Source organism: Balaenoptera ricei, chromosome 8, assembly GCF_028023285.1.
Source record: "Balaenoptera ricei isolate mBalRic1 chromosome 8, mBalRic1.hap2, whole genome shotgun sequence".
Taxonomy (NCBI): domain Eukaryota; kingdom Metazoa; phylum Chordata; class Mammalia; order Artiodactyla; family Balaenopteridae; genus Balaenoptera; species Balaenoptera ricei.
Genome location: NC_082646.1, coordinates 56,714,815 through 56,738,474, shown reverse-complemented (window position 1 = coordinate 56,738,474; position 23,660 = coordinate 56,714,815). Strand labels below are relative to the sequence as shown.

Genomic DNA, 23,660 nt, shown 5'->3' with positions numbered 1-23,660 from the left:
GGATGGTATCCATAAAGTGAATGTACAATTTCCAACAAAAACCATTCCCCAAAACAATCAAATGGCACTGGCTCTGAAGAGTATAAGCTCAAAAGGCTTCCTAGTGTTTATGAAGCTGGTATTTTCTTTCATTTATGAGTACTTAACTGAATTCTAATGAATTTTAATTTATGTACTAAGAACGTGCAAATTCATGTTAAAACAAAAAAGGAAAATCCACTTTCTACTTTAATTAGCAATGGAAACAAGCATTTGTAGAAAAAAAATAATCCCCTCCATATTAAAAGTTCAAAGGTCTCCAGCAGAGGTGAACTAGTTAACATAACTACTTCCGGGAAAATATAGGCCAAGAGTAGAGATAATAAAAACAAAAGAAAACAAAAATGTGCCCTGGTACTGATATGCAAAAACTACTTTATATTCAGAATCCAACCACATTTTAGAATCTACCATTTCAATTCTGGTCTAAATCACTATCATCTGTCCACCTGGATTACAGCATTAGACTCAACTGGTTTTTCTTCTTCTGTAGGTACCCACCCACCATTTATTCTCCATACAGCAGCCAGAATGATCTCATTAAGACACCAGTGATTTATGTTACTCCTTTTCTTAGAACTCTCCAATGACCTGCCATCTCATGCAGAGTTACAATTCTTATAATGGCCTGCAAAGTCCTGTATCTAAGATTCCTAGTGGAAATGTTTCTGATTATCACTGTGATTAAGGAGAGGTTTTGCAGTTTAGTGGGTACTATCAGAGTTCCAAATATCCCATGGAATATTCATGGTAGTGAATTATGTGAATTTTGTCCTTTCAATACACTCTGAATTTTCCAGAATGCCTCCTCCATGTAAATTAAGGGAAGGCTACACTCTGGTGTAGAACTTTATCAATAATTATTTACCATTTCACAAAATCCCACCACAATTACCATTCACAGTATTTGAGTAAGCAATATAACACACCCATTTAAGTCCTAATTTATAGCTCTTAAAGTCAGCCACTCTATATAAAGGCTAGCTGTATTTTTAACTTGTCATACCATAGTATTTACATAATGATATAAACTAATTATATTACTTTCATTTTATGTCTTCTTTATATTAAGTTGGGAACACTGTATTATTTTCTTTTTTAAGTGCATAAAAAGCTTATATTATCTATATTTCATTTTAAGAGAGAAAAGGGATTATTACAATATATTTGTATAAATATATAAAATAAAGTATAAATATATAAAAAAGAGTGTTTCACCTTATCACGGCCCTATACAATGTGTACCTACTCTCAACCCCTCATACCTGTCTGACCTCAATTCCCACTATTCTTCCCATCATTCAGTATGCTCCATCCACACTGGCCTTCACAGCTATTTCTTGAAAACTTCAGGCAGCTCCAGCCACAGGACCTTTGTACTTGCTGTTCCTTCTGACTGGAATGTTCTTCCCCCAGGTATCAATATTACGCACTCTCTCACATCCATCGTGTTTTTGTTTGAATTATCTTCTCAGTGAGCCTTTCCCCAACCACCCAATTTAAAATTGAAAATCAATCCCTCTCCCCCTCTCTCCTTCTCTCTCCCTCTCGCACTCCCTAACCTCTTTTTCCCTCTTTTCTTTACTCCACAGTACTAAGCACCATCTGTTCTGATTATCTATTGCCAAGTAATATATCACTCTAAAACTTAGTGGCTTAAAACAATCTATTGTTATCTTTCATAATTCTGTGGGTTGCCTGGGTTCAGTTGGGCGATTCTTGCTCATGTGGTTACAGCCAATGGTTGTAGGGACTGAAGTCATCTGAAGGCTCAATCAAGCTAAACATCCAAGAGGACTTCTTCAACCACAGGTGTGGGGCCTCAGCTGGGAGGGCTCAAACAGCTGGGTGTTGGCCAGGAATCACTGACTCACCACTCAGCCTTCCCACCTGACTAGTCTGGGCTAGCACAAAGCATGGAGGTCTCCTGCTAGTCGAGACTTCTTATACAGATGCTGGCTTCCCCCAGAGCTCATATTCCAAAAGACCAAAGGCAGAAACTGAGGTTTATGACCTAGGTAAGGAAGCTTAATTTCTACCTTGCTCTGTTAGTTACACAGAATCAACCCAAATGAAGGGTGGGACAGGACAACAGAATGGTATGAATACTGGGAAGCAGAGAATACTAGAGAGCCATCTTTAGAGGCAGTTACCACAATTCCCAACATACTATAAGTTTTACTTTTATAATTTACTTATTGTGCCTCCCTTCCTACAAGGATATACATTCTCAAGGAGAAAGACTTCTACTTTTTCACCACTATATTCACAGTTCATGTTATGTACTCAATATTAATTGAGAAAAAATAATTATTGCATTAAGTAAGTGATGTATATCAATAACATCCTATATGCTTGCTTTTCACCATGGGCCTCACCCTTCCCCAAACTCCTACCAATTTAACTTTCTGAAAAGGGACCTGGGATGAATCTGGGTTATTTTGGAAGCAAAAAGTGAAAGATAAAATTGGGGGTAAAAATCAAAGACAGAAATATCAAAAAGGTTTGGTCACAAACTGCTTACTTTGTCCCGTGGACATCTCTGATCACTATAGCACCTAGTTTCTCTCTGTCAGAAAACTCTCCTAACAGACTTATGAAATGTGAACCACCTCTGACATGTAATACTTCCATATAAATTATTCTGTATAACTGCCCTTAAAAAAACCAGTTAAATATTTATTCTGTCTACAATTTCATGTGTCAGCTTTATCTTCTGGATAAAGAAAGATTTCTTGAAGACCAGCTCATCTGAACTTAAAAAGCAATTTTTAATTCAAAATTCTCAACATATGACACAATACAAATCTGTGCACACAAGTATACACCAGAAAAAAATTGAACTAGCTAGTGAATTCCCCTAGTTGGTAGAGGTAAAGCAACTATGAGTATGGGGAGAAAAGGGTATTGGTAATGATCATTTAGCTTTTTAGCCTATGTCTACATCTGATGATATATATTTAAGAGTTTCTCCGGGGGCAATAGCTTTCAATTTTGACTATATATTAGAGGCACCTGGTAAGCTCTAAAAATTCCCCACACCAGACTGCACCCCACACCAATTAATGTGAATTTCTGGGAGCAGAACCTAGGCATTCATACTTTTAAATGTTCCTAGGTGAATTCAACATGCAGTCAAGATTGAGAAGCACTGCCTTAAACTCTCCATTCTCCTTTACCCTTACCAGTCTCTTCTAAACTAATACTGAGAAAAAAATTTTTAATTTATAAGCCAAAAAAGGGATTTTTCTAAAAGAAAAAAATGTACAAAAGGCACAAAACAAGATAGTTTTAAAAATCCAAATGCACAAGCAATCCCAATAAACATTAGTGGACTAAATTAAATGGTAAAAAGGGCAAAAACTAAGTGATTAAATTTTTTAAAAAATCTGAGCTCTATGCTGTTTCTAAGAATCACATAAGACAAAGAAAGGTTGACAATAAAAGGATGGATGACATAAAGAAAATAACATACCCAACTAATACTGATCAAAACCAAGTTGGCAGGGCTTCCCTGGTGGTGCAGTGGTTAAGAATCCACCTGCCAATGCAGAGGACACGGGTTCAAGCCCTGGTCCGGGAGGATCCCACATGCCACAGAGCAACTGGGCCTGTGCGCCACAGCTGCTGAGGCTGCACTCTAGAGCCCGCAAGCCACAGCTGCTGAGCCCACGTGCTGCAACTGCTGAGGCCCGCGTGCCTGGAATCTGTGCTCTGCAACGGGAGAGGCCACCGCAATGAGAAGCCCGCGCACCACAATGAAGAGTGGCCCCCGCTTGCCCCAACTAGAGAAAGCCCACACGCAGCAACGAGGACCCAACGCAGCCAAAAATAAAATAAATTTATTAAAAAAAAACAAAACAAGTTGGTATGGTTGAATTAATCAAACAATAGATGAAAGAGGACCACTATATACCTAAAGATTGATTTCACCAAGAAGTGATTCTAAATTTGTGTATACCCAATAATATAACCTGAAAAATACATAAAGCAAAAAGTATGAGAAAAAAATGAAAAAATATACCAGAGGATTTTAACACACCAGTAAATGGTGGGTAAAGAAGACTAAATATCAGTAAGTATACTGCAAGTATGCACATACAATTAATAATCTTATTCTAATACACATATGTTGAACCCTATACCCGATAACTGAAAAACACTATACCTGATAACTGACACTCTTTCCAAAGCTACACAGAACATTTATAATACCACAAAAATATAAAGCACCTAGGAATAAATGTAAGAAAGATACTTGTGATCTTCATAAAGAAAATTATTAAATTCTATTGAAAAACATTAAGGAACTCCTAAACATAAGGAGTAATATACCATGTCCAGTGATAGGAACATTTAATACCATAAAGATACCAGTTTTTCCAAACCGATCTGTTGAATCAATGTTGTTCCAATTAAAGAGCAAACAGGGTTTTTTGGAGCTTGTCAAGATGATTTGTAAGTTTATATGGAAGAGAAAAGGATCAAGAAGAGCCAAGAAATTCCTAAAATAAGGCGGAAGGATTTGCTTTACTACCTATTAAGACTTATCAAAGAGCTACAGCAATTGAGAGTAAGTACTGGCAAAGGGATATTCTGAAAACTAATGGAATAGAATAGAGCACACAGAAATAGACACACACATATATGGAAACTTGACTTATGAAAGAGTTGGCAACTGCGATCACAGGAAGAGAAATGAACTATTCAATAAATAGTACTGAAATAATTAGTTATCCATTTTGGGAAAAAAAAAATTGGACTCTTACATCATATCCAAAATTCAATTCCAGGTAGATTGAAGACATATATGTGTAATGCACAAACTATAAAACTTTTAGGAGATAACATAGAAAGGATTTCTTAAACAAGATAGAAAAGCACAATACATAAAGGAAATGATTAAATTTGACTAAATTAAAATTAAGAACTCTATTTATCAAAAGACCATATTAAAAAAAGAGAAAAGGCAAGCCACAAACTGGGAGAAAACATTTGCAACAATATACTCAACGAAAGACTGATACCCAGAATATAAAAACACTGATATGCTACATATAAAATAGATAACCAACAAGGACCTACTGTATAGCACAAGGAACTATACTCAGTATTTTGTAATAAACTGTAAGGGAAAAGAATCTGAAAAAGAATATACATATGTATAACTGAATTACTTTGTTGTACACCGGAAACTAACACAACATTGTAAATCAACTATACTTCAATAAATAAATAAATAAAACCTGCAAAAAAAAAAAAAAAAAAAAAAAAGATAACACAATAGAAAATATTATAGAAGAGAAAATGAGTGGCCAATAACCATAAGATAAAATTCTCAATCTCAATAGCTATCAGAGAAAAACAAATTAAAATCACATCAAGATCTCATTTTATATCCATGAGATTGGCAAAATTTTAAGACTGAAAATATTGGATATTGGCAAAGATGTGGAACAGCACACCCTGCTGGTGGGAGTTTAAATTCATTCTTCCCTTGTAAAAATTTGGATTTCTCTAGTGAAGTTGAAGCTATGAACATGCACTTCCACTATTCTGTATGCACCCTTGAAGGCATATTGGAATCACCCAGAGAGCCTTAAAAAATACTAATGCTTGAGTCCTATTTCCCAGAGATTCTTATTTAATTGAAATATAATATTGAGAAAAAAAAGCTCATCACAGAAAAATAGTATGATTCCATTTGTATAAGTTGAGAACCATGCAAAATGAAACAATATTTTGCCTAGGGGTACGTCCACGTGGCAAAACAAGTTTTTTTAAAGCATGGGAATAATAAAACACAAAATCAGCACAGTGGGAATAGGGTGGGAGATGGAGCTGGGAGGGCACAAAGTAGAGGATCAAAGGTACTAATAAAGTTCTATTTCTTAAGTTTAGTAGTTTGTGGTACAGGAGTATGCCTTATACTGTCTACATAGCGTACATCATTATATATCTATAACAGTATTTAATAAAAATGAGTTAAGTATTATTAATACGTTATTTATACAAAAAAAGGGCAGTACCCATCGTTCTTGCCAACAGTAGGCTATCAATATATGTTGTTATTCTCCTTCCCCAAAAGGTTGTCTTGGAAGAATGGTCAAAAAGAAATGACAAGGATGCATTACTTCAGTGTGGTGCTCATTCTTAACAGTTGTCTGTACCTAATAAAAAGAGTCTTCTTTAATCTCAGAACTTTAGTCAAGGTTTTGGTATCTTTTCTCAAAAGCCAACTTCAGGAGTCATTATGGTGTGACAAACAGCATTTACCTTACAGCCAAACAGATCTTGTTTAAACTACAACTCTGTCTCTTATTGTGTGGCTTTTGATAAATTCTGAGCCTAGTTTCCTCATGTTAAAAAAAAAAAAAAAAAAAGATAACTCATTCAACAAGTATTTATGGAGCGACTATCATATGTCCGATATTATACAATGATGTACAAGAGACACGTCGTTTCTGCCCTTCTAAAGGCAAACTAATTCCTACTTCAAAGGGTTGCTGAAAAGATTATATAATATATATAAAGGAATTTGACATGGTGCCTGAAATATATTTGGTATTCAATAAATGCTTTTTCTCTTTCTGCTTAGATTAGTTAAAGCTAATAAAGTGGATTATTCCTTGTAGAAAACTTGCCTAATAGTTTAACATTATAAAAAAAACCAACAAAATAACATACATGACTACATAGTAAACTACTATACAGATATTAGTTGATTTAACGTACTTTACAAATGTTAGATGTTATTATTTTGATCCACACTCAGGTTAAAATGTCGGCATCTGAATCAAATTAAAACTAAAAATTATGAACTCAAGCATAACTGGATTCAGATTTCACAGTATTTTTAAAAATATTTTAATGATTTGACTTAATATGTACCTTATAATATCTACAATTTGTTCTTAATATGGCTAGCTTTCAAATTCACATTATTTTGGTGGCACTTACTATTGTAGGATTTTGTTTTTCCCACTTAAAAATATCTTGCAAATTCATGTTGCTGAGACGTGGAACAGAAATAACTTTGTAAGTCAAATAGCACCAGTACTTTTCACAAAAAGGAGGCTTAAGTATTTACAGGACGAATCAAATAGTAAATTTTAGTCCAGCTGTATGGGTGATGGGATTAGATCATTTTAAGAATGCACTCCACTTGGTGGATACCACACGATGGAAGAAGTATCTTTGTCTTTTGAATAGGAGCAGACTGTATCAGTTCACAGTCTGACAAAAGTTTTTTTTTTTTAACCATGGTGTTAATTCACAAGATCCTCACTTCACAGTGGAAGCGGCAAAAACACATTATGGCTGGGAGCATACCAGCTTTTTGGGTCAGTCCTCTTCTCAGTGCCCTTGAATGATCTCAGATTTACTTATCCTAACCTAGTGGAGAATTTTCTTTCTTTCCCTTTTAAAATTATTTTTTTTAATTGAAAAAGTAATACATCTAATTAAAATTGGAAAAATTTTAAAAATTTGGTAACACACTCTGACAGCTGATTCATAAGAAACAGCACCCATGCATACTGCTGACAAAAATAAAAGTTAGGGGCTTCCCTGGTGGCACAGTGGTTGAGAGTCTGCCTGCCAATGTGGGGGACACGGGTTCAAGCCCTGGTCTGGGAGGATCCCACATGCTGCGGAGCAACTAGGCCCGTGAGCCACAACTACTGAGCCTGCACGTCTGGAGCCTGTGCTCCGCAACAAGAGAGGCCGCGATAATGAGAGGCCTGCACACCGCAATGAAGAGTGGCCCCCACTTGCCGCAACTAGAGAAAGCCCTCGCACAGAAACGAAGACCCAACACAGCCATAAATAAATAAATAAATAAATAAATAAATAAATAAATAAATAAATAAATAAATAAATAAAAGTTAGTACAAACTCTCTAGAGAGAAATAAGTAACAGTGACTACCTATGGGAAGGGGAACTGGGTAGCTGGGAGTCTAGGGTAGAAGGGAAACTTATTTACTTTATGCTCTTTTGTAACTTTTGAACTGGGTACCTTTTACATATATTATCTTTTTTGTTTTTTAAGTAATATATGCATATGATCAAAAATTCAAAGAATATAGAATAGAAGGCCCCATGTCCAGGGGTGAACATTACTGTGAGTCTCTATCTTTCTTCCAGATATGTCCAAGGCATTTTTGACATGTAAAATATGTACCTCCTTAATAGAAATAGACATCCTCAACAGAAAATGACTATTCATTTTTTTTCTTTTTTTTTTAAATTGAAGTATGGTTGATTTACAATGTTGTGTTAGTTTCAGGTGTACAGCAACGTGATTCAGTTATACATACATATGTGTCTATTTTTTCAGATTCTTTTCCCTTATAGGTTATTATAAAATATTGAATACAGTTCACTGTGCTATACAGAAGGTCCTTATTGGTTATGAAAATGACTAGTCTTAAGGTTGAAAGTTGTGCAAAGCTAAAAGCCCACAGAAAATATAATCAACAAGTATCCAAATGTTCCATCACACTGTCAGGTAGTGCGGAGGATACAGTTCTTCCCCGTAAGGAACTTGCAATCTAGATGAGGAAACAAAATTGAGGTCAAAAAACCATTAAAGAACAACTGAATGTTAAAATAGGAGATAACAACTAAACAAGAGTTGAAAGAATGAAAAGATTAACGTTAGCTGAAAAAGAGTTGCTTTGAGAAGAGGTTTGACCTGGGTTAGCCCTCATCCCATCTAAAAAGTTTAAAAGAAACAGGGAAGAGTATTGAAAAGTGAAAACATCAAGCAGAACCAAAACGATGTGCTCCATAAATAACTTACCATAAAAATTGATAAGCACCAAAATTCCTGAGGCCCAGTAACTTCTTATTATCATTTCTAGAATGCACAACAATTTGGAAAAGAGAAACCTTTGGTGCTTACATCAGCCTGCTCCTGCATATTCAGTTTTCCTTATTTTTGATTAGCAATTTTAAGTTTTCATATGTCATTTCATTTACTCTTACAAGCTCTAAGTGTAGTGTTATTCCCATTGTACAAGTAGGAAGTTGAGAACTGTGGCAGTAAAAAGTAGTCCAAAAGTGACTGGCTTCTTTCTTCTTTTGGCATGACACTTCTGGCATGACAAGTGTGGGGAGTTCTGCAGACCCACTCCTCAGTGAAACTGGTGAAAGTTATAAAATAAAAAACAAAAAAAACAAACCCTTCCCCCACCCCAGCCACCTCTGAAAATGGTCCTAAGGTCATAAAGAAAATGAAGAAACACCTATTCAAGAAAATCTACTAAAACTTGGTAAGAACAAAGAACTTTTGTGGTGTCTGAATGACAATCTTGCTCCCACCCTTCCCCATCACAGCTTAGCACGACAGAATCTCCACTCCAGACTGACAGAGCCGAGGACACAGGGCTCTGCTGAAGCCCAGCTCCCAGTCAGAGGACTATCCTGACGTGATGAGCAGCACAGCACGCCAGCATTTCTCATCTTGCCCACAGCTATCTGTTGCTGAAGCTAAGCTGTGGGTGAGTGTGGTTGAGAGGTGGGGGCTCCCTTCTCCCCAGTCCCTGCTCCTGGGACAGAGGCTCTACCCTGGGTGAGGCCCTGCTAAGAATACTAGACCTAGATTATCTTGCCCCAGCTCACGGGGTGAGGCTTCCATGCTGGGAGCGGCAAGCCAAGGAGACCTGGGGCTACAGCCGCCCACTCAACTGAACACCCAGCTCCTAAACTGAAACGTCACTTAAAGAGAAGTGTCCACTGTTCCTGCCCCCAGCACCACAGCCTTGGTTCAGAGATTTTCACTGGGGCTAGAAGCAGCCATAAACCAGACTTCCAAACCTCTTCCCAAAGGAAGTGACTTCACTTGTGGGTAAGTTCAAACCTAAGGGTGCTCTTAAAAACAGTGGTTGTAGTGAAAGACCATTGGGAAGAGATTGACATTCTTTGGAGATAAAGGCTAAACTAAAGATCTGCTAGTTTGCTGGAAAGAAATGGAAAGAGACAGAAGAGATCTTTTGTGTTCAGAATAAATTTTAAACACTGACCTTGGGAAGTACATCTTTAAAGAAGCCTGAATTTGACTGGATTAGTCTGTGAAGCAATTTATGCCCCCAAACACTGTTGAAAACAACAGAGCAAGCAGCTGCAATTAGTGGAGTTTAAGAGCTGGGTACAGTCTGGGAAAGAAATAGCCAAAAGAGCCCTGCCAGAATCAATGCCATCTCTGGGTGATAGTGGGCACACCCAAGGCTGTATCCCCTGAGGGGCAACATCAAAGGCTTCACACTGCTGGTGGAGAGGGAAAAAGACATCTGTATCTAGAATAAGGAATTCCTATAACTCAACAACAAAAAGACAAGTAAGCCAATTAAAAAATGAGCAAAGGACTGAAACAGACATTTCGCCAAAGAAGATATACAAATGGTCAACGGGCACACAAAAAAGATATTCAACACCCTTAGACATTAGGGAATGGCAAATCAAAACCACAAGATACTGCCTAACGTTCATCAGGATGCCTATAATCAAAGAAACTGAAAATAACAAGCACTGGTGAGAATGTGGTAAAAGTGGAACCCTCATACCACTGGTGCGAATATAATATGGTACAGCCACTGTGGAAAATAATTTTGGCAGTTCCTCAGTAAGTTAAATTAGAACATAAACATGTGACCCAGCAGTCCTACTCCTAAATATATACTCAAAACAACTGAAAACAGGTGTTCAAACAAAAACTTGTACACGAATGTCCATAGTATTATTATTCACAAAAGCCAAAGGTGGAAACAACGCAATGTCCATCAATGAATGAACGGCTAAACAAAATGTGGTATATCCATACAATGGAACATTATTCAGTAATAAAAAGAAATGAAATTCTCATACATGTTAACAGAAGTCAGACACAAAAGGCTACACACTGTATGATTCCATTTATATGAAATAGCCAGAAATCCACAAAGACAAAAAGTAGATGAGAGATTACTAGGAGCTGGAGGTAAAGGGAATGAGGAGTTTTTGCTATTGAGCTTCTGTTAGGGTGCTGAGAAATTCTGGAAATAAATATAGTAGTGATGGTTGTACAACACTGTGACTATAATGGTACTGAATAGTTCATTAAAAATGGTTACACTGATACATTTTATATTATATAAATATCCACAATAATAAAAAAAGTAAACCCATCTAATGCCAAACTTCAGTACACAGTATGAGATCCAGTATGAGAATGCCCACAGTATAAGATTCGGATATAAAATTACACGTCTTCACGGGTTCCATTTAATAAGCTTTCAGTTCATTCTTCACTTTAAGAAGTATTTAAATGTATAAACTCTAGACCTGAATACTGTTCTTGTTATATTTGAATACTTGAAGTATTACTCCAAGATTTTCTCAGCCTAATTTCATTTCACGATATGCGATCATTTATCTACCACATTTTGGCACAGAATTGTAATTAAAAGCTTAAATATGAATTACATATTTACATATAAATTTTAAACTATCAAAAGCAGCAAAAGGCAAAGAGAAAATCGACAATGAAATACCACTTCACACTCTCTGGTATTGCTATAACTAAAAAAAGAAGAGCAGGGGAAGACCTTCAAGATGGCGAAGGAGTAAGATGCGGAGATCACCTTCCTCCCCACAAATACATCAAAAATACATCTCCATGTGGAACAACTCCTACAGAACGCCTACTGAATGCTGGCAGAAGACCTCAGACCTCCCCAAAGGCAAGAAACTCCCTACGTACCTGGGTAGGGCAAAAGGAAAAAGAAAAAACAGAGACAAAAGAATAGGGACGGGACCTGCACCTCTGGAAGGGAGCTGTGAAGGAGGAAAGGTTTCCACACACTAGGAAGCCCCTTCACTGGCAGAGACGGGGTGGCAGGGGGGGACACTTCGGAGCCATGGAGGAGAGCGCAGCACAGGGGTGTGGAGGGCAAAGCAGAGAGATTCCCGCACAGAGAACCGGTGCCGACCAGCACTCACCAGCCCGAGAGGCTTGTCTGCTCACCTGCCAGGGCGGGCGGGGGCTGGGAGATGAGGCCGGGATTCGGAGGTCAGATCCCAGGAAGAGGACTGGGGTTGGCTGTGTGAACACAGCCTGAAGGGGGCTAGTGCGCCACACCTAGCCGGGAGGGAGTCCAGGAAAAAGTCTGGAACTGCCTAAGAGGCAAGAGACCATTGTTTCAGGGTGTGCGAGGAGAGGGGATTCAGAGCACCGCCTAAATGAGCTCCAGAGACGGGTGCGAGCCGCGGCTGTCAGTGTGGACCGAAGAGACGGGCATGAGACGCTAAGGCTGCTGCTGCTGGAGGCACCAAGAAGCCTGTGTGCAAGCACAGGTCACTATCCACACCGCCCCTCCCGGGAGCCTGTGCAGCCGGCCACTGCCAGGGTCCTGTGATCCAGGGACAACTTCCCCGGGAGAACAGATAGCGCGCCTCAGGCTGTTGCAACGTCACGCTGGCCTCTACTGCCGCAGACTCGCCCCGCATCCGTACCCCTCCCTCCCCCTGGCCTGAATGAGCCAGAGCCCCCGAATCAGCTGCTCCTTTAACCCCGTCCTGTCTGAGAGAAAAACAGACACCCTCAGGCGACCTACACGCAGAGGCAGGTCCAAATCCAAAGCTGAACCCCAGGAGCTGTGCGGACAAAGAAGAGAAAGGGAAATCTCTCCCAGCAGCCTCAGGAGCAGCGGATTAAATCTCCACAATCAACTTGATGTACCCTGCACCTGTGGAATACCTGAATAGACAACGAATCATTCCAAATTGAGGCGGTGGACTTGGGAGCAACGATATATATATTTTTTTCTCTTTTTGTGGTGTGTAATGTACGCTTCTTTGTGTGATTTTGTCTGTACAGCTTCGCTTTCACCATTTGTCCTAGGATTCTGTCTGTCCGTTTTTCTTTTTAGTATAGTTTTTAGCACTTGTCATCATTGGTGGATTTGTTTTTTGGTTTTGTTGCTCTCTTCTTTCTTTCTCTTTTTTTTATTACTTTTAAAATTTTTTAAATTTTTAACAATTATTTTTTATTTTAACAACTTTATTTTATCTTTTTCTTTTTTTCTTTCTTTTTTTCTCCCTTTTCTTCTAAGCCGTGTGGCTGACACAGTCTTGGTGCTCCAACCCGGTGTCAGGCCTGTGCCTCTGAGGTGGGAGAGCCGAGTTCAGAACACTGGTCCACCAGAAACCTCCCGGCTCTACATAATATCCAATGGCGAAAGCTCTCCCAGAGATTTCCATCTCAACACTAAGACCCAGCTCCACTCAACGACCAGCAAGCTACAGTGCTGGACACCCTATGCCAAACAACTAGCAAGACAGGAACAAACCCTACCCATTAGCAGAGAGGCTACGTAAAATCATAATAAGGTCACAGACCCCCCAAAACACACCACCGGACGCAGTCCTGCCCACCAGAAAGACAAGATCCAGCCTTATCCACCAGAACACAGGCACTGGTCCCCTCCACCAGGACACCTACACAACCCACTGAATCAACCTTAGCCACTGGGGGCAGACACCAAAAGCAACGGGAACTACGAACCTGCAGCCTGCGAAAAGGAGACCCCAAACACAGTAAGTTAAGCAGAATGAGAAGACAGAGAAACACACAGCAGATGAAGGAGCAAGGTAAAAACACACCAGACCAAACAAATGAAGAGGAAACAGGCAGTCTACCTGAAAAAGAATTCAGAGTAATGATAGTAAAGACGGTCCAAAATCTTGGAAATAGAATGGAGAAAATACAAGAAATGTTTAACAAGGACCTAGAAGAACTAAAGAGCAAACAAACAATGATGAAGAACACAATAAATGAAATTAAAAAGTCTCTAGAAGGAATTAATAGCAGAATAACTGAGGCAGAAGAACAGATAAATGACCTGGAAGATAAAATAGTGGAAATAACTACTGCAGAGCAGAATAAAGAAAAAAGAATGAAAAGAATTGAGGGCAGTCTCAGAAACCTCTGGGACAACATTAAACACACCAACATTCGAATTATAGGGGTCCCAGAAGAAGAAGAGAAAAAGAAAGGGACTGAGAAAATATTTAAAGAGATTATAGTTGAAAACTTCCCTAATATGGGAAAGGAAATAGTTAATCAAGTCCAGGAAGTCCAGAGAGTCCCATACAGAATAAATCCAAGGAGAAACACGCCAAGACACATATTAATCAAACTATCAAAAATTAAATACAAAGAAAAAATATTAAAAGCAGCAAGGGAAAAACAACAAATAATATACAAGGGAATCCCCAGAAGGTTAACATCTGATCTTTCAGCAGAAACTCTGCAAGCCAAAAGGGAGTGGCAGGACATACTGAAAGTGATGAAAGGGAAAAACCTACAACCAAGATTACTCTACCCAGCAAGGATCTCATTCAGATTTGATGGAGAAATTAAAACCTTTACAGACAACCAAAAGCTAGGAGAATTCAGCACCACCAAATCAGCTTTACAACAAATGCTAAAGGAACTTCTCTAGGCAGTAAACACAAGAGAAGGAAAAGACCTACAATAACAAACCCAAAAGAATTAAGAAAATGGTAATAGGAACATACATATCGATAATTACCTTAAATGTAAATGGATTAAATGCTCCAACCAAAACACACAGACTGGCTGAAGGGATACAAAAACAAGACCCATATATATGCTGTCAACAAGAGACCCACTTCAGACCTAGGGACACATACAGACTGAAAGCGAGGGGATGGAAAAAGGTATTCCATGCAAATGGAAATCAAAAGAAAGCTGGAGTAGCAATACTCATATCACACAAAATGGACTTTAAAATAAAGACTATTACAAGAGACAAAGAAGGACACTACATAATGATCAAGGGATCAATCCAAGAAGAAGATATAACAGTTGTAAATATTTATGCACCCAACTTAGGAGCACCTCAATACATAAGGCAAATGCTAACAGCCATAAAAGAGGAAATCGACAGTAACACAATCATAGCAGAGGACTTTAACACCCCACTTTCACCAATGGACAGGTCATCCAAAATGAAAATAAATAAGAAAACACAAGCTTTAAATGATACATTAAACAAGATGGACTTAATTGATATTTATAGGACATTCCATCCAAAAAGAACAGAATACGCTTTCTTCTCAAATGCTCATGGAACATTCCCCAGGATAGATCATATCTTGGGTCACAAATCAAGCCTTGGTAAATTTAAGAAAACTGAAATCATATCAAATATCTTTTCCGACCACAATGCTACAAGACTAGATATTAATTACAGGAAAAAATCTGTAAAAAATACAAACACATGGAGGCTAAACAATACACTACTTAATAACCAAGAGATCACTGAAGAAATCAAAGAGGAAATCAAAAAATACCTAGAAACAAATGACAATGAAAGCACGACGACCCAAAACATATGGGATGCAGCAAAAGAAGTTCTAAGAGAGTTTACAGCAATACAATCCTACCTCAAGAAACAAAAAACATCTCAAATAAACAACCTAACCTTACACCTAAAGCAATTAGAGAAAGAAGAACAAAAAAATGCCATAGCAGAAAGAAAGAAATCATAAAGATCAGATCAGAAATAAATGAAAAAGAAATGAAGGAAACAATAGCAAAAATCAATGAAACTAAATGCTGGTTCTTTGAGAAGATAAACAAAATTGATAAACCATTAGCCAGACTCATCAAGAAAAAAAGGGAGAAGACTCAAATCAATAGAATTAGAAATGAAAAAGGAGAAGTAACAACTGACACTGCAGAAATACAAAGGATCATGAGAGATTACTACAAGCAACTATATGCCAATAAAATGGACAACCTGGAAGAAATGGACAAATTCTTAGAAAAGCACAACCCTCCAAGACTGAACCAGGAAGAAATAGAAAATATAAACAGACCAATCACAAGCACTGAAATTGAGACTGTGATAAAAAATCTTCCAACAAACAGAAACCCAGGACCAGATGGCTTCACAGGCAAATTCTATCAAACATTTAGAGAAGAGCTAACACCTATCCTTCTCAAACTCTTCCAAAATATAGCAGAGGGAGGAACACACCCAAACTCATTCTACGAGACCACCATCACCCTGATACTAAAACCAGACAAAGATGTCACAAAGAAAGAAAACTACAGGCCAATATCATACATAAAAAAATCCTCAACAAAATACTAGGAAACAGAATCCAACAGCACATTAAAAGGATCATACACCATGATCAAGTGGCATTTATCCCAGGGATGCAAGGATTCTTCAATATACGCAAATCAATCCATGTGATACACCATATTAACAAACTGAAGGATAAAAACCATATGATCATCTCAATAGATGCAGAGAAAGCTTTCGACAAAATTCAACACCAATTTTTCAAAAATACCCTCCAAAAGTGGGCATAGAGGGAACCTGCTTCAACATAATAAAGGTCATATATGACAAACCCACAGCCAACATCGTTCTCAGTGGTGAAAAACTGAAACCATTTCCATTAAGATCAGGAACAAGACAAGGTTGCCCACTCTCACCACTATTATTCAACATAGTTTTGGAAGTTTTAGCCACAGCAATCAGAGAAGAAAAAGAAATAAAAGGAATCCAAATCGGAAAAGAAGAAGTAAAGCTGTCACTGTTTGCAGATGACATGATACTATACATAGAGAGTCCTAAAGACTCTACCAGAAAACTACTAGAGCTAATCAATGAATTTGGTAAAGTAGCAGGATACAAAATTAATGCACAGAAATCTCTTGCATTCCTATACACTAATGATGAAAAATCTGAAAGAGAAATTAAGGAAACACTCCCATTTACCATTGCAACAAAAAGAATAAAATATCTAGGAATAAACCTACCTAGGGAGACAAAAGACCTGTATGCAGAGAACTATAAGACACTGATGAAAGAAATTAAAGATGATACCAACAGATGGAGAGATATACCATGTTCTTGGATTGGAAGAATCAACATTGTGAAAATGACTATACTACCCAAAGCAATCTACAGATTCAATGCAATCCCTATCAAACTACCAATGGCATTTTTCACAGAACTAGAATAAAAAATTTCACAATTTGTACGGAAACAGAAAAGACCCTGAATAGCCAAAGCAATCTTGAGAAAGAAAAATGGAGCTGGAGGAATCAGGCCACCGGACTTCAGACTACACTATGAAGCTACAGTAATCAAGACAATATGGTACTGGCACAAAAACAGAAATACAGACCAATGGAACAGGATAGAAAGCCCAGAGATAAACCCACGCACATATGGTCACCTTATTTTTGATAAAGGAGGCAAGAATATACAATGGAGAAAAGACAGCCTCTTCAATAAGTGATGCTGGGAAAACTGGACAGCTACATGTAAAAGAATGAAATTACAACACTCCCTAACACCATACACAAAAATAAACTCAAAATGGATTAAAGACCTAAATGTAAGGCCAGACACTATCAAACTCTTAGAGGAAAACATAGGCAGAACACTCTATGACATAAATCACAGCAAGATCCTTTTTGACCCACCTCCTAGAGAAATGGAAATAAAAACAAAAATAAACAAATGGGACCTAATGAAACTTAAAAGCTTTTGCACAGCAAAGGAAACCATAAACAAGACGAAAAGACAACCCTCAGAATGGGAGAAATTATTTGCAGATGAAGCAACTGACAAAAGATTAATCTCCAAAATTTACAAGCAGCTCATGCAGCTCAATATCAAAAAAACAAACAACCCAATCCAAAAATGGGCAGAAGACCTAAACAGACATTTCTCCAAAGAAGATATACAGATTGCCAACAAACACATGAAAGAATGCTCAACATCATTAATCAGTAGAGAAATGCAAATCAAAACTACAATGAGGTATTACCTCACACTGGTCAGAATGGTCATCATCAAAAAATCTACAAACAATAAATGCTGGAGAGGGTGTGGAGAAAAGGGAACCCTCCTGTACTGTTGGTGGGAATGTAAATTGATACAGCCACTATGGAGAACAGTATGGCGGTTCCTTAAAAAACTAAAAATAGAACTACCATACAACTCAGCAATCTCACTACTTACTGGCCATATACCCTGAGAAAACCATAATTCAAAAAGAGTCATGTACCACAATGTTCACTGTAACTCTATTTACAATAGCCAGAACATGGAAGCAACCTAAGTGTCCATCAACAGATGAATGGATAAAGAAGATGTGGCACATATATACAAATGGAATATTACTCAGCCATAAAAAGAAACGAAATTGAGTTATTTGTAGTGAGGTGGATGGACCTAGAGAATGTCACACAGAGTGAACTTAAGTCAGAAAGAGAAAAACAAATACCGTACGCTAACACATATATATGGAATCTAAAAAAAAAAAAAAAAAGGGGGGGGGTTCTGAAGAACCTAGGGGCAGGACAGGAATAAAGATGCAGAGGCAGAAAATGGACTTGAGGACACGGGGAGGGGGAAGGGTAAGCTGGGACAAAGATAGCTTGGGGAAGCAGCCACATAGCACAGGGAGATCAGCTCAGTGCTTTGTGACCACCTAGAGGGGTGGGATAGGGAGGGTGGGAGGGAGACGCAAGAGGGAGGAGACATGGCGATATATGTATATGTATGGCTCATTCACTTTGCTATAAAGCAGAAACTAATACACCATTGGAAAGCAACTATACTCCAATAAAGATGTTAAAAAAAAAAATGAAGAGCAACAATAAATGTTGGCGATAATGGGGAGAAATTGGAACCTTCATACACTGCTGTTGGGAATGTAAAGTGATGCAGCCACTTTGGAAAATGGTTTGGTGGTTTCTCAAAATACTAAACATAAAGCTACCATGTGACCCAGCAATTCCACTCAAGAGAAATGATATCATATACTCATCCAAATGATTTCATAAATGTTGACAGTAGCATTAATCATAATAGCCAAAAGGTAGAAATAATCCAAACATCCATCAACTGCTAAATGGATAAATAAAACGTTGGATATCTATACAATAGAATACTAGTTGGATATAAAAGGAATGAAGTACTGATACATGGTACAACATGTATGAACCTCAAAAACGTTGTGCTAAATGAAAGAAGCCTGACACAAAAGGCCATATGTTGTATGACTGCATTTATGTGAAATATTCCAGAAGAGGCAAATCTATAGAGAGCAATTTAGTGGTTACCTAGAACTCGGGGTGGAAACAGGAAGGGATTGGTAATGGGCACTGGGTTTCACTTTGGGGTGATATAATGCTCTCAGATTGTGGTGATGCTTGCACAACTCTGTGAATATACTAAAAACCATGGAAGAGTATACTTTAAGTGACTGATTTTTATGGTATGTAAAATTTTTCTCAATAAAGTTGTTTTGGGGGCTTCCCTGGTGGCGCAGTGGTTGGGAGTCTGCCTGCTAATGCAGGGGACGCGGGTTCGGGCCCTGGTCTGGGAAGATCCCACATGCCGCGGAGCAACTAAGCCCGTGAGCCACAATTACTGAGCCTGCGCGTCTGGAGCCTGTGCTCCACAGCGGAAGGGGCCGCGATGGTGAGAGGCCTGCGCACCGCGATGAAGAGTGGCCCCCGCTTGCCCCAACTAGAGAGGGCCCTCGCGCAGAAACGAAGACCCAACACACCCAAAAATAAATAAATTAATTTAAAAAAAAATAAAGTTGTTTTTAAAAAACCTGCTCCATTTTCTCATTCCTATACACCCCAACTTTACTTTTTATGATTCACCAACATAAACCTTCTAATCTGTCCATCCGGCATCCAGTGAAAACCCCACACTCATTTTAATTACTTGACTCTGCTCACTTCTTCCCCTACCTGAAGTACTCTCCCTAGGGTACAGTTAAGTCACATACTTATTTTGAAGATGTTTCTGACCAAGTCAATCCTCACGGACCTAATTACCCTCTAGATTTCATACCACTTATAACTTTTAACACTGTAACCTCAGATATATACATAAAGCAGTTTCACCTTATTTCCTATCAATGTCTAGATTTTGCCACAATCCCTAATTCTTGCCTTTAATCTCTTTTATCTTCTCAGAGACAAACTAGTTACTCCAGAATCGTAAAGATCAAACATAATTGTGGGAACTCAGCTAGGGCTCTAAGACAAAGAGGAAAAGGTGTATAACCAAAGAATATTGTAGGATAAGTAACATCAACAGTGAATGAAAAGCATGCTCCTTCCTCTCTTATGCCCTGCCAACTCACCAGCTTCACCAACCAGAACCCTGACTACATCTTTATATCCCCTTAACAGTTAGCACAGCATCTTGAACACAGATGGTACCAAAGGTCTGCTGAATAACAAATTAATGCTTTGAATGCAACTCCCTACATGTGTATTCAGGAGTGCCCAAACCTTAGCAAATATCTGAAATCTTAAAAGCAGGAAATGGGAATGAGGAAAAAGAAAACTAAAATGATGGGACATGCATTTACTTCTCGACAGTGCATTATGTTCTTACTGTGCACTTCAAGGTGGCATCTTACTGCTGTCCTCAAACCTGAGTATGTACCAGGCATCCTTATCTTTAAGTAGTTACTGGACTTCATTGTTATCAGAGCAAAAAAGAGCACTATTAAGAGAAGCAAGGATTTAGATGTGACACTTCACTTCCTCCTAACAGTGGGGTGCCAAGACTCAAACCCCTATGCCTCTACATGCAGTCAGGAAGAAATCCACACAATGAAGCTTGGAAGTGTAGAGATGTGTGAGGTGGGAATAAGAAGGAGCATTGCTTTCAAAGGAGAGTGTGTTGGCAGACAGAAGACAAATCTTAGGAGCTGAACTGCTGAAAGCAACAAAGGCAGCAGGCTAATAAAACAAAAGCCACAGACTGCTGAAACCTGTGCTAGACCCTGAATGCAGGAGCCTAGTATCAATGAATTCAAGAGCACCTTTCTGACACTCTGAATAGACAAAGCCTAATTCCACTACATAAAATTCCTCAACCTGGCCCTGGAGTACTATGAACATAGAACACTTCTCATTTGTTTAGCTTCAGAAATACATTTTCGGACTTCCCTCGTGGCAAAATGGTTAAGAATCCGCCTACCAATGCAGGGGACACAGGTTTGAGCCCTGGTCCAGGAAGATCCCACATGCCGCGGAGCAGCTAAGCCCATGTGCCATAACTACTGAGCCTGTGCTCTAGAGCCTGCGAGTCACAACTACTCAGCCCACGTACCACAGCTACTGAAGCCCGCGCGCCTAGAGCCCATGCTCCACAGCAAGAGAAGCCACTGCAATGAGTAGCCCCCACTCGCTGCAACTAGAGAAAGCCTGTGCACAGTAACTTAGACCCAATGCAGCCAAAAATAAATAAATAAAATTTAAAAAGCCCCGATTTAAAAAAAAAAGAAATACATCTTCCTCCTTTCTGTGTATTTATTCTTATTTGGTAATTTACCTTGTGTTGTTTAGAGTCCAAAATGCACATATTGTAATCATTCAGACTAGCTTAGGGGATTTCTCTGGTGGTAAAGCAGTTAGCTCCAAATTTATAATTATGTAAGTTTGTTACAGATTTATTTTACTTGTTTAACTTGGGTCTCTTTAATAATTCCCTTCATATTTGTAAAAACTCCTTTAGATTATACATTTCCTTCCCTATCATTTACTTTTTTTTTTTAAACAACAGCCATTTATTTTATTTATTTATTCATTTATTTTTAAATTTACTTATTTATTTATTTAATTTTGGCTGTGTTGGGTCTTCATTTCTGTGTGAGAGCTTTCTCTAGTTGCGGCGAGCGGGGGCCACTCTTCATCGCAGTGTGCGGGCCTCTCACTATCGCAGCCTCTCTTGTTGCGGAGCACAGGCTCCAGACGCGCAGGCTCAGTAGTTGTGGCTCACAGGCCTAGTTGCTCCACGGCATGTGGGATCCTCCCAGACCAGGGCTCGAACCCGTGTCCCCCGCATTGGCAGGCAGACTCTCAACCACTGTGCCACCAGGGAAGCCCCATTTACTTTTTAATATTTGGTGGTTTAGATTAAGGGATCATGAAATGTATTTAAGGTGGGTAATTCCTCTTCACTTCAATATTCAGATGACTATTAAGGTGCAAAGACAAAATTAACAACATAAATGGCTAGAAGAGAATGTTTTCTACAATTTACATATTGTTATTTTATCATCTGCTGCCTTCTTTGAACTCATATACAGATGCTTACATTCCTACTTTAAATGCTCAACCAAGCATTTTTATTCTGCTTTTTGCAGAAGGCTATCATCTAGATTTCTTCAAACCACATATGAAGAAAGACAGCATTTGATTATTATTTTGAATAATGACGTTGACACATCAGGATAACTTCTCCCAGTGAATATGCTGTTCAATAATATGAAGAGAAAGCATCATTACCAAGAGTCAGAATATATTGAACCAGAGAGAGTAGTTTTGTACAGGTCTTGTCATTTGATGGAATCACCCAAATATATAAAGAATTTTGATTTCTCAGAGATATAGAAATCAGTAAATAAATGAAAGAAATACAAAAAGCACCACTCATCAACATACATTTCTCTTTGTACATTATTATGCTACTGGCCAATGATTTTAAACAGGCTGTCTAATTGGTAAATGAAAGGCTTTCAATTGCCTACATATAAGAAAAACTGGTAACTTTTAAATTTCCTGCAACAAGAGCAGGCTGACAATATGTGGCACATAGTAGGAGCTCAAAAAATAATTGCTAAACAAAGAATTAAGATAAAAGCCTTCATGAGGTATACAGACTAAATAATTTCTTATGAAAAATATATTTTCTAAAGACTCTGAAAAAGAAAATATTCACATGTATACTTTTCTATTTTAGTTCATCTCTTAAAATAAGAGTTACACCCAAAGATATTACTTGGGGGTTGAATTTGCAGAAAAGATACCTTATAATTTTTATTAATTTCTTCAAATTTCTCTAGTTCACCAATTCACAGTTATAAAAAAGGCAAATAGAGTACTAAATTAAAAATCCACTCCTTTCAGTCACAATGTAGGTAATACAGCTGGTTGGACAGAAAATTAGAGAAGTCTGAATTTTCTACACACGTATTTTAAGGATTATTATCAACAAAATTTCATGTTCTAGCCACATAACTCTCATTAAATTTAAAGCAAACCCTCAAATGAAAAATATCAGAGAGCAATATATCCCCCAAGATGGGAAGCACAGCTTACTTTAACTTGAAAAAGTTCTCCAGCCCCCTCACAGTCATTGGATGTGATTACTGGAGTATGAATATGCACAAAACCACTGTCCTGGAAGAAAAAGAGAAACCACTTTTCTCAGCATATTTGTATGTGAAACACTTCCAAGAACATACACTTCATTATATGATTCAAATAGCACTAAAAGAATGCCATATCAAATCCCTCCTTAATCCCCAAAATAAAACTATTAAAATATCAAATGGAGAGTTTACTAGGCACAAAGAATATTAAATCAGAACTGACTTAGACAATATCTAGTCCAATCTCCTCACTGGAAAGACAAGGAAATTGAGGCCCAGAGAGATTTAATGAGAGGCCAAAGTCATACAACTAGTCAGTGTCAGAGCCGGGACTGGAACCTAGGTGCTCAGGATCTCTCTCTGGTGCCATTTCTTCTTCCCACTTTTCCAACATACT

General features: G+C 38.2%; 1 protein-coding gene across 4 annotated transcripts in view; it reads right to left on the bottom strand.

Moving 5' to 3' along the window:
- NARS2 (asparaginyl-tRNA synthetase 2, mitochondrial) overlaps positions 1–23,660 on the bottom strand; it is a 143,510-nt gene that overhangs the window by 108,211 nt on the left and 11,639 nt on the right. For 3 of the 4 annotated variants that reach the window (XR_009504603.1, XM_059930710.1, XM_059930711.1), the window contains one exon: positions 23,211–23,291. The exons of the other annotated variant lie outside the window; for it this stretch is intronic. Coding sequence is in view for 2 of the 3 variants with exons in the window: in XM_059930710.1 (XP_059786693.1) it covers positions 23,211–23,291 (81 nt within the window). In the remaining variant the exon portion in view is untranslated. The remainder of the gene's footprint in view (positions 1–23,210; positions 23,292–23,660) is intronic. 4 annotated transcript variants of the gene reach the window in all.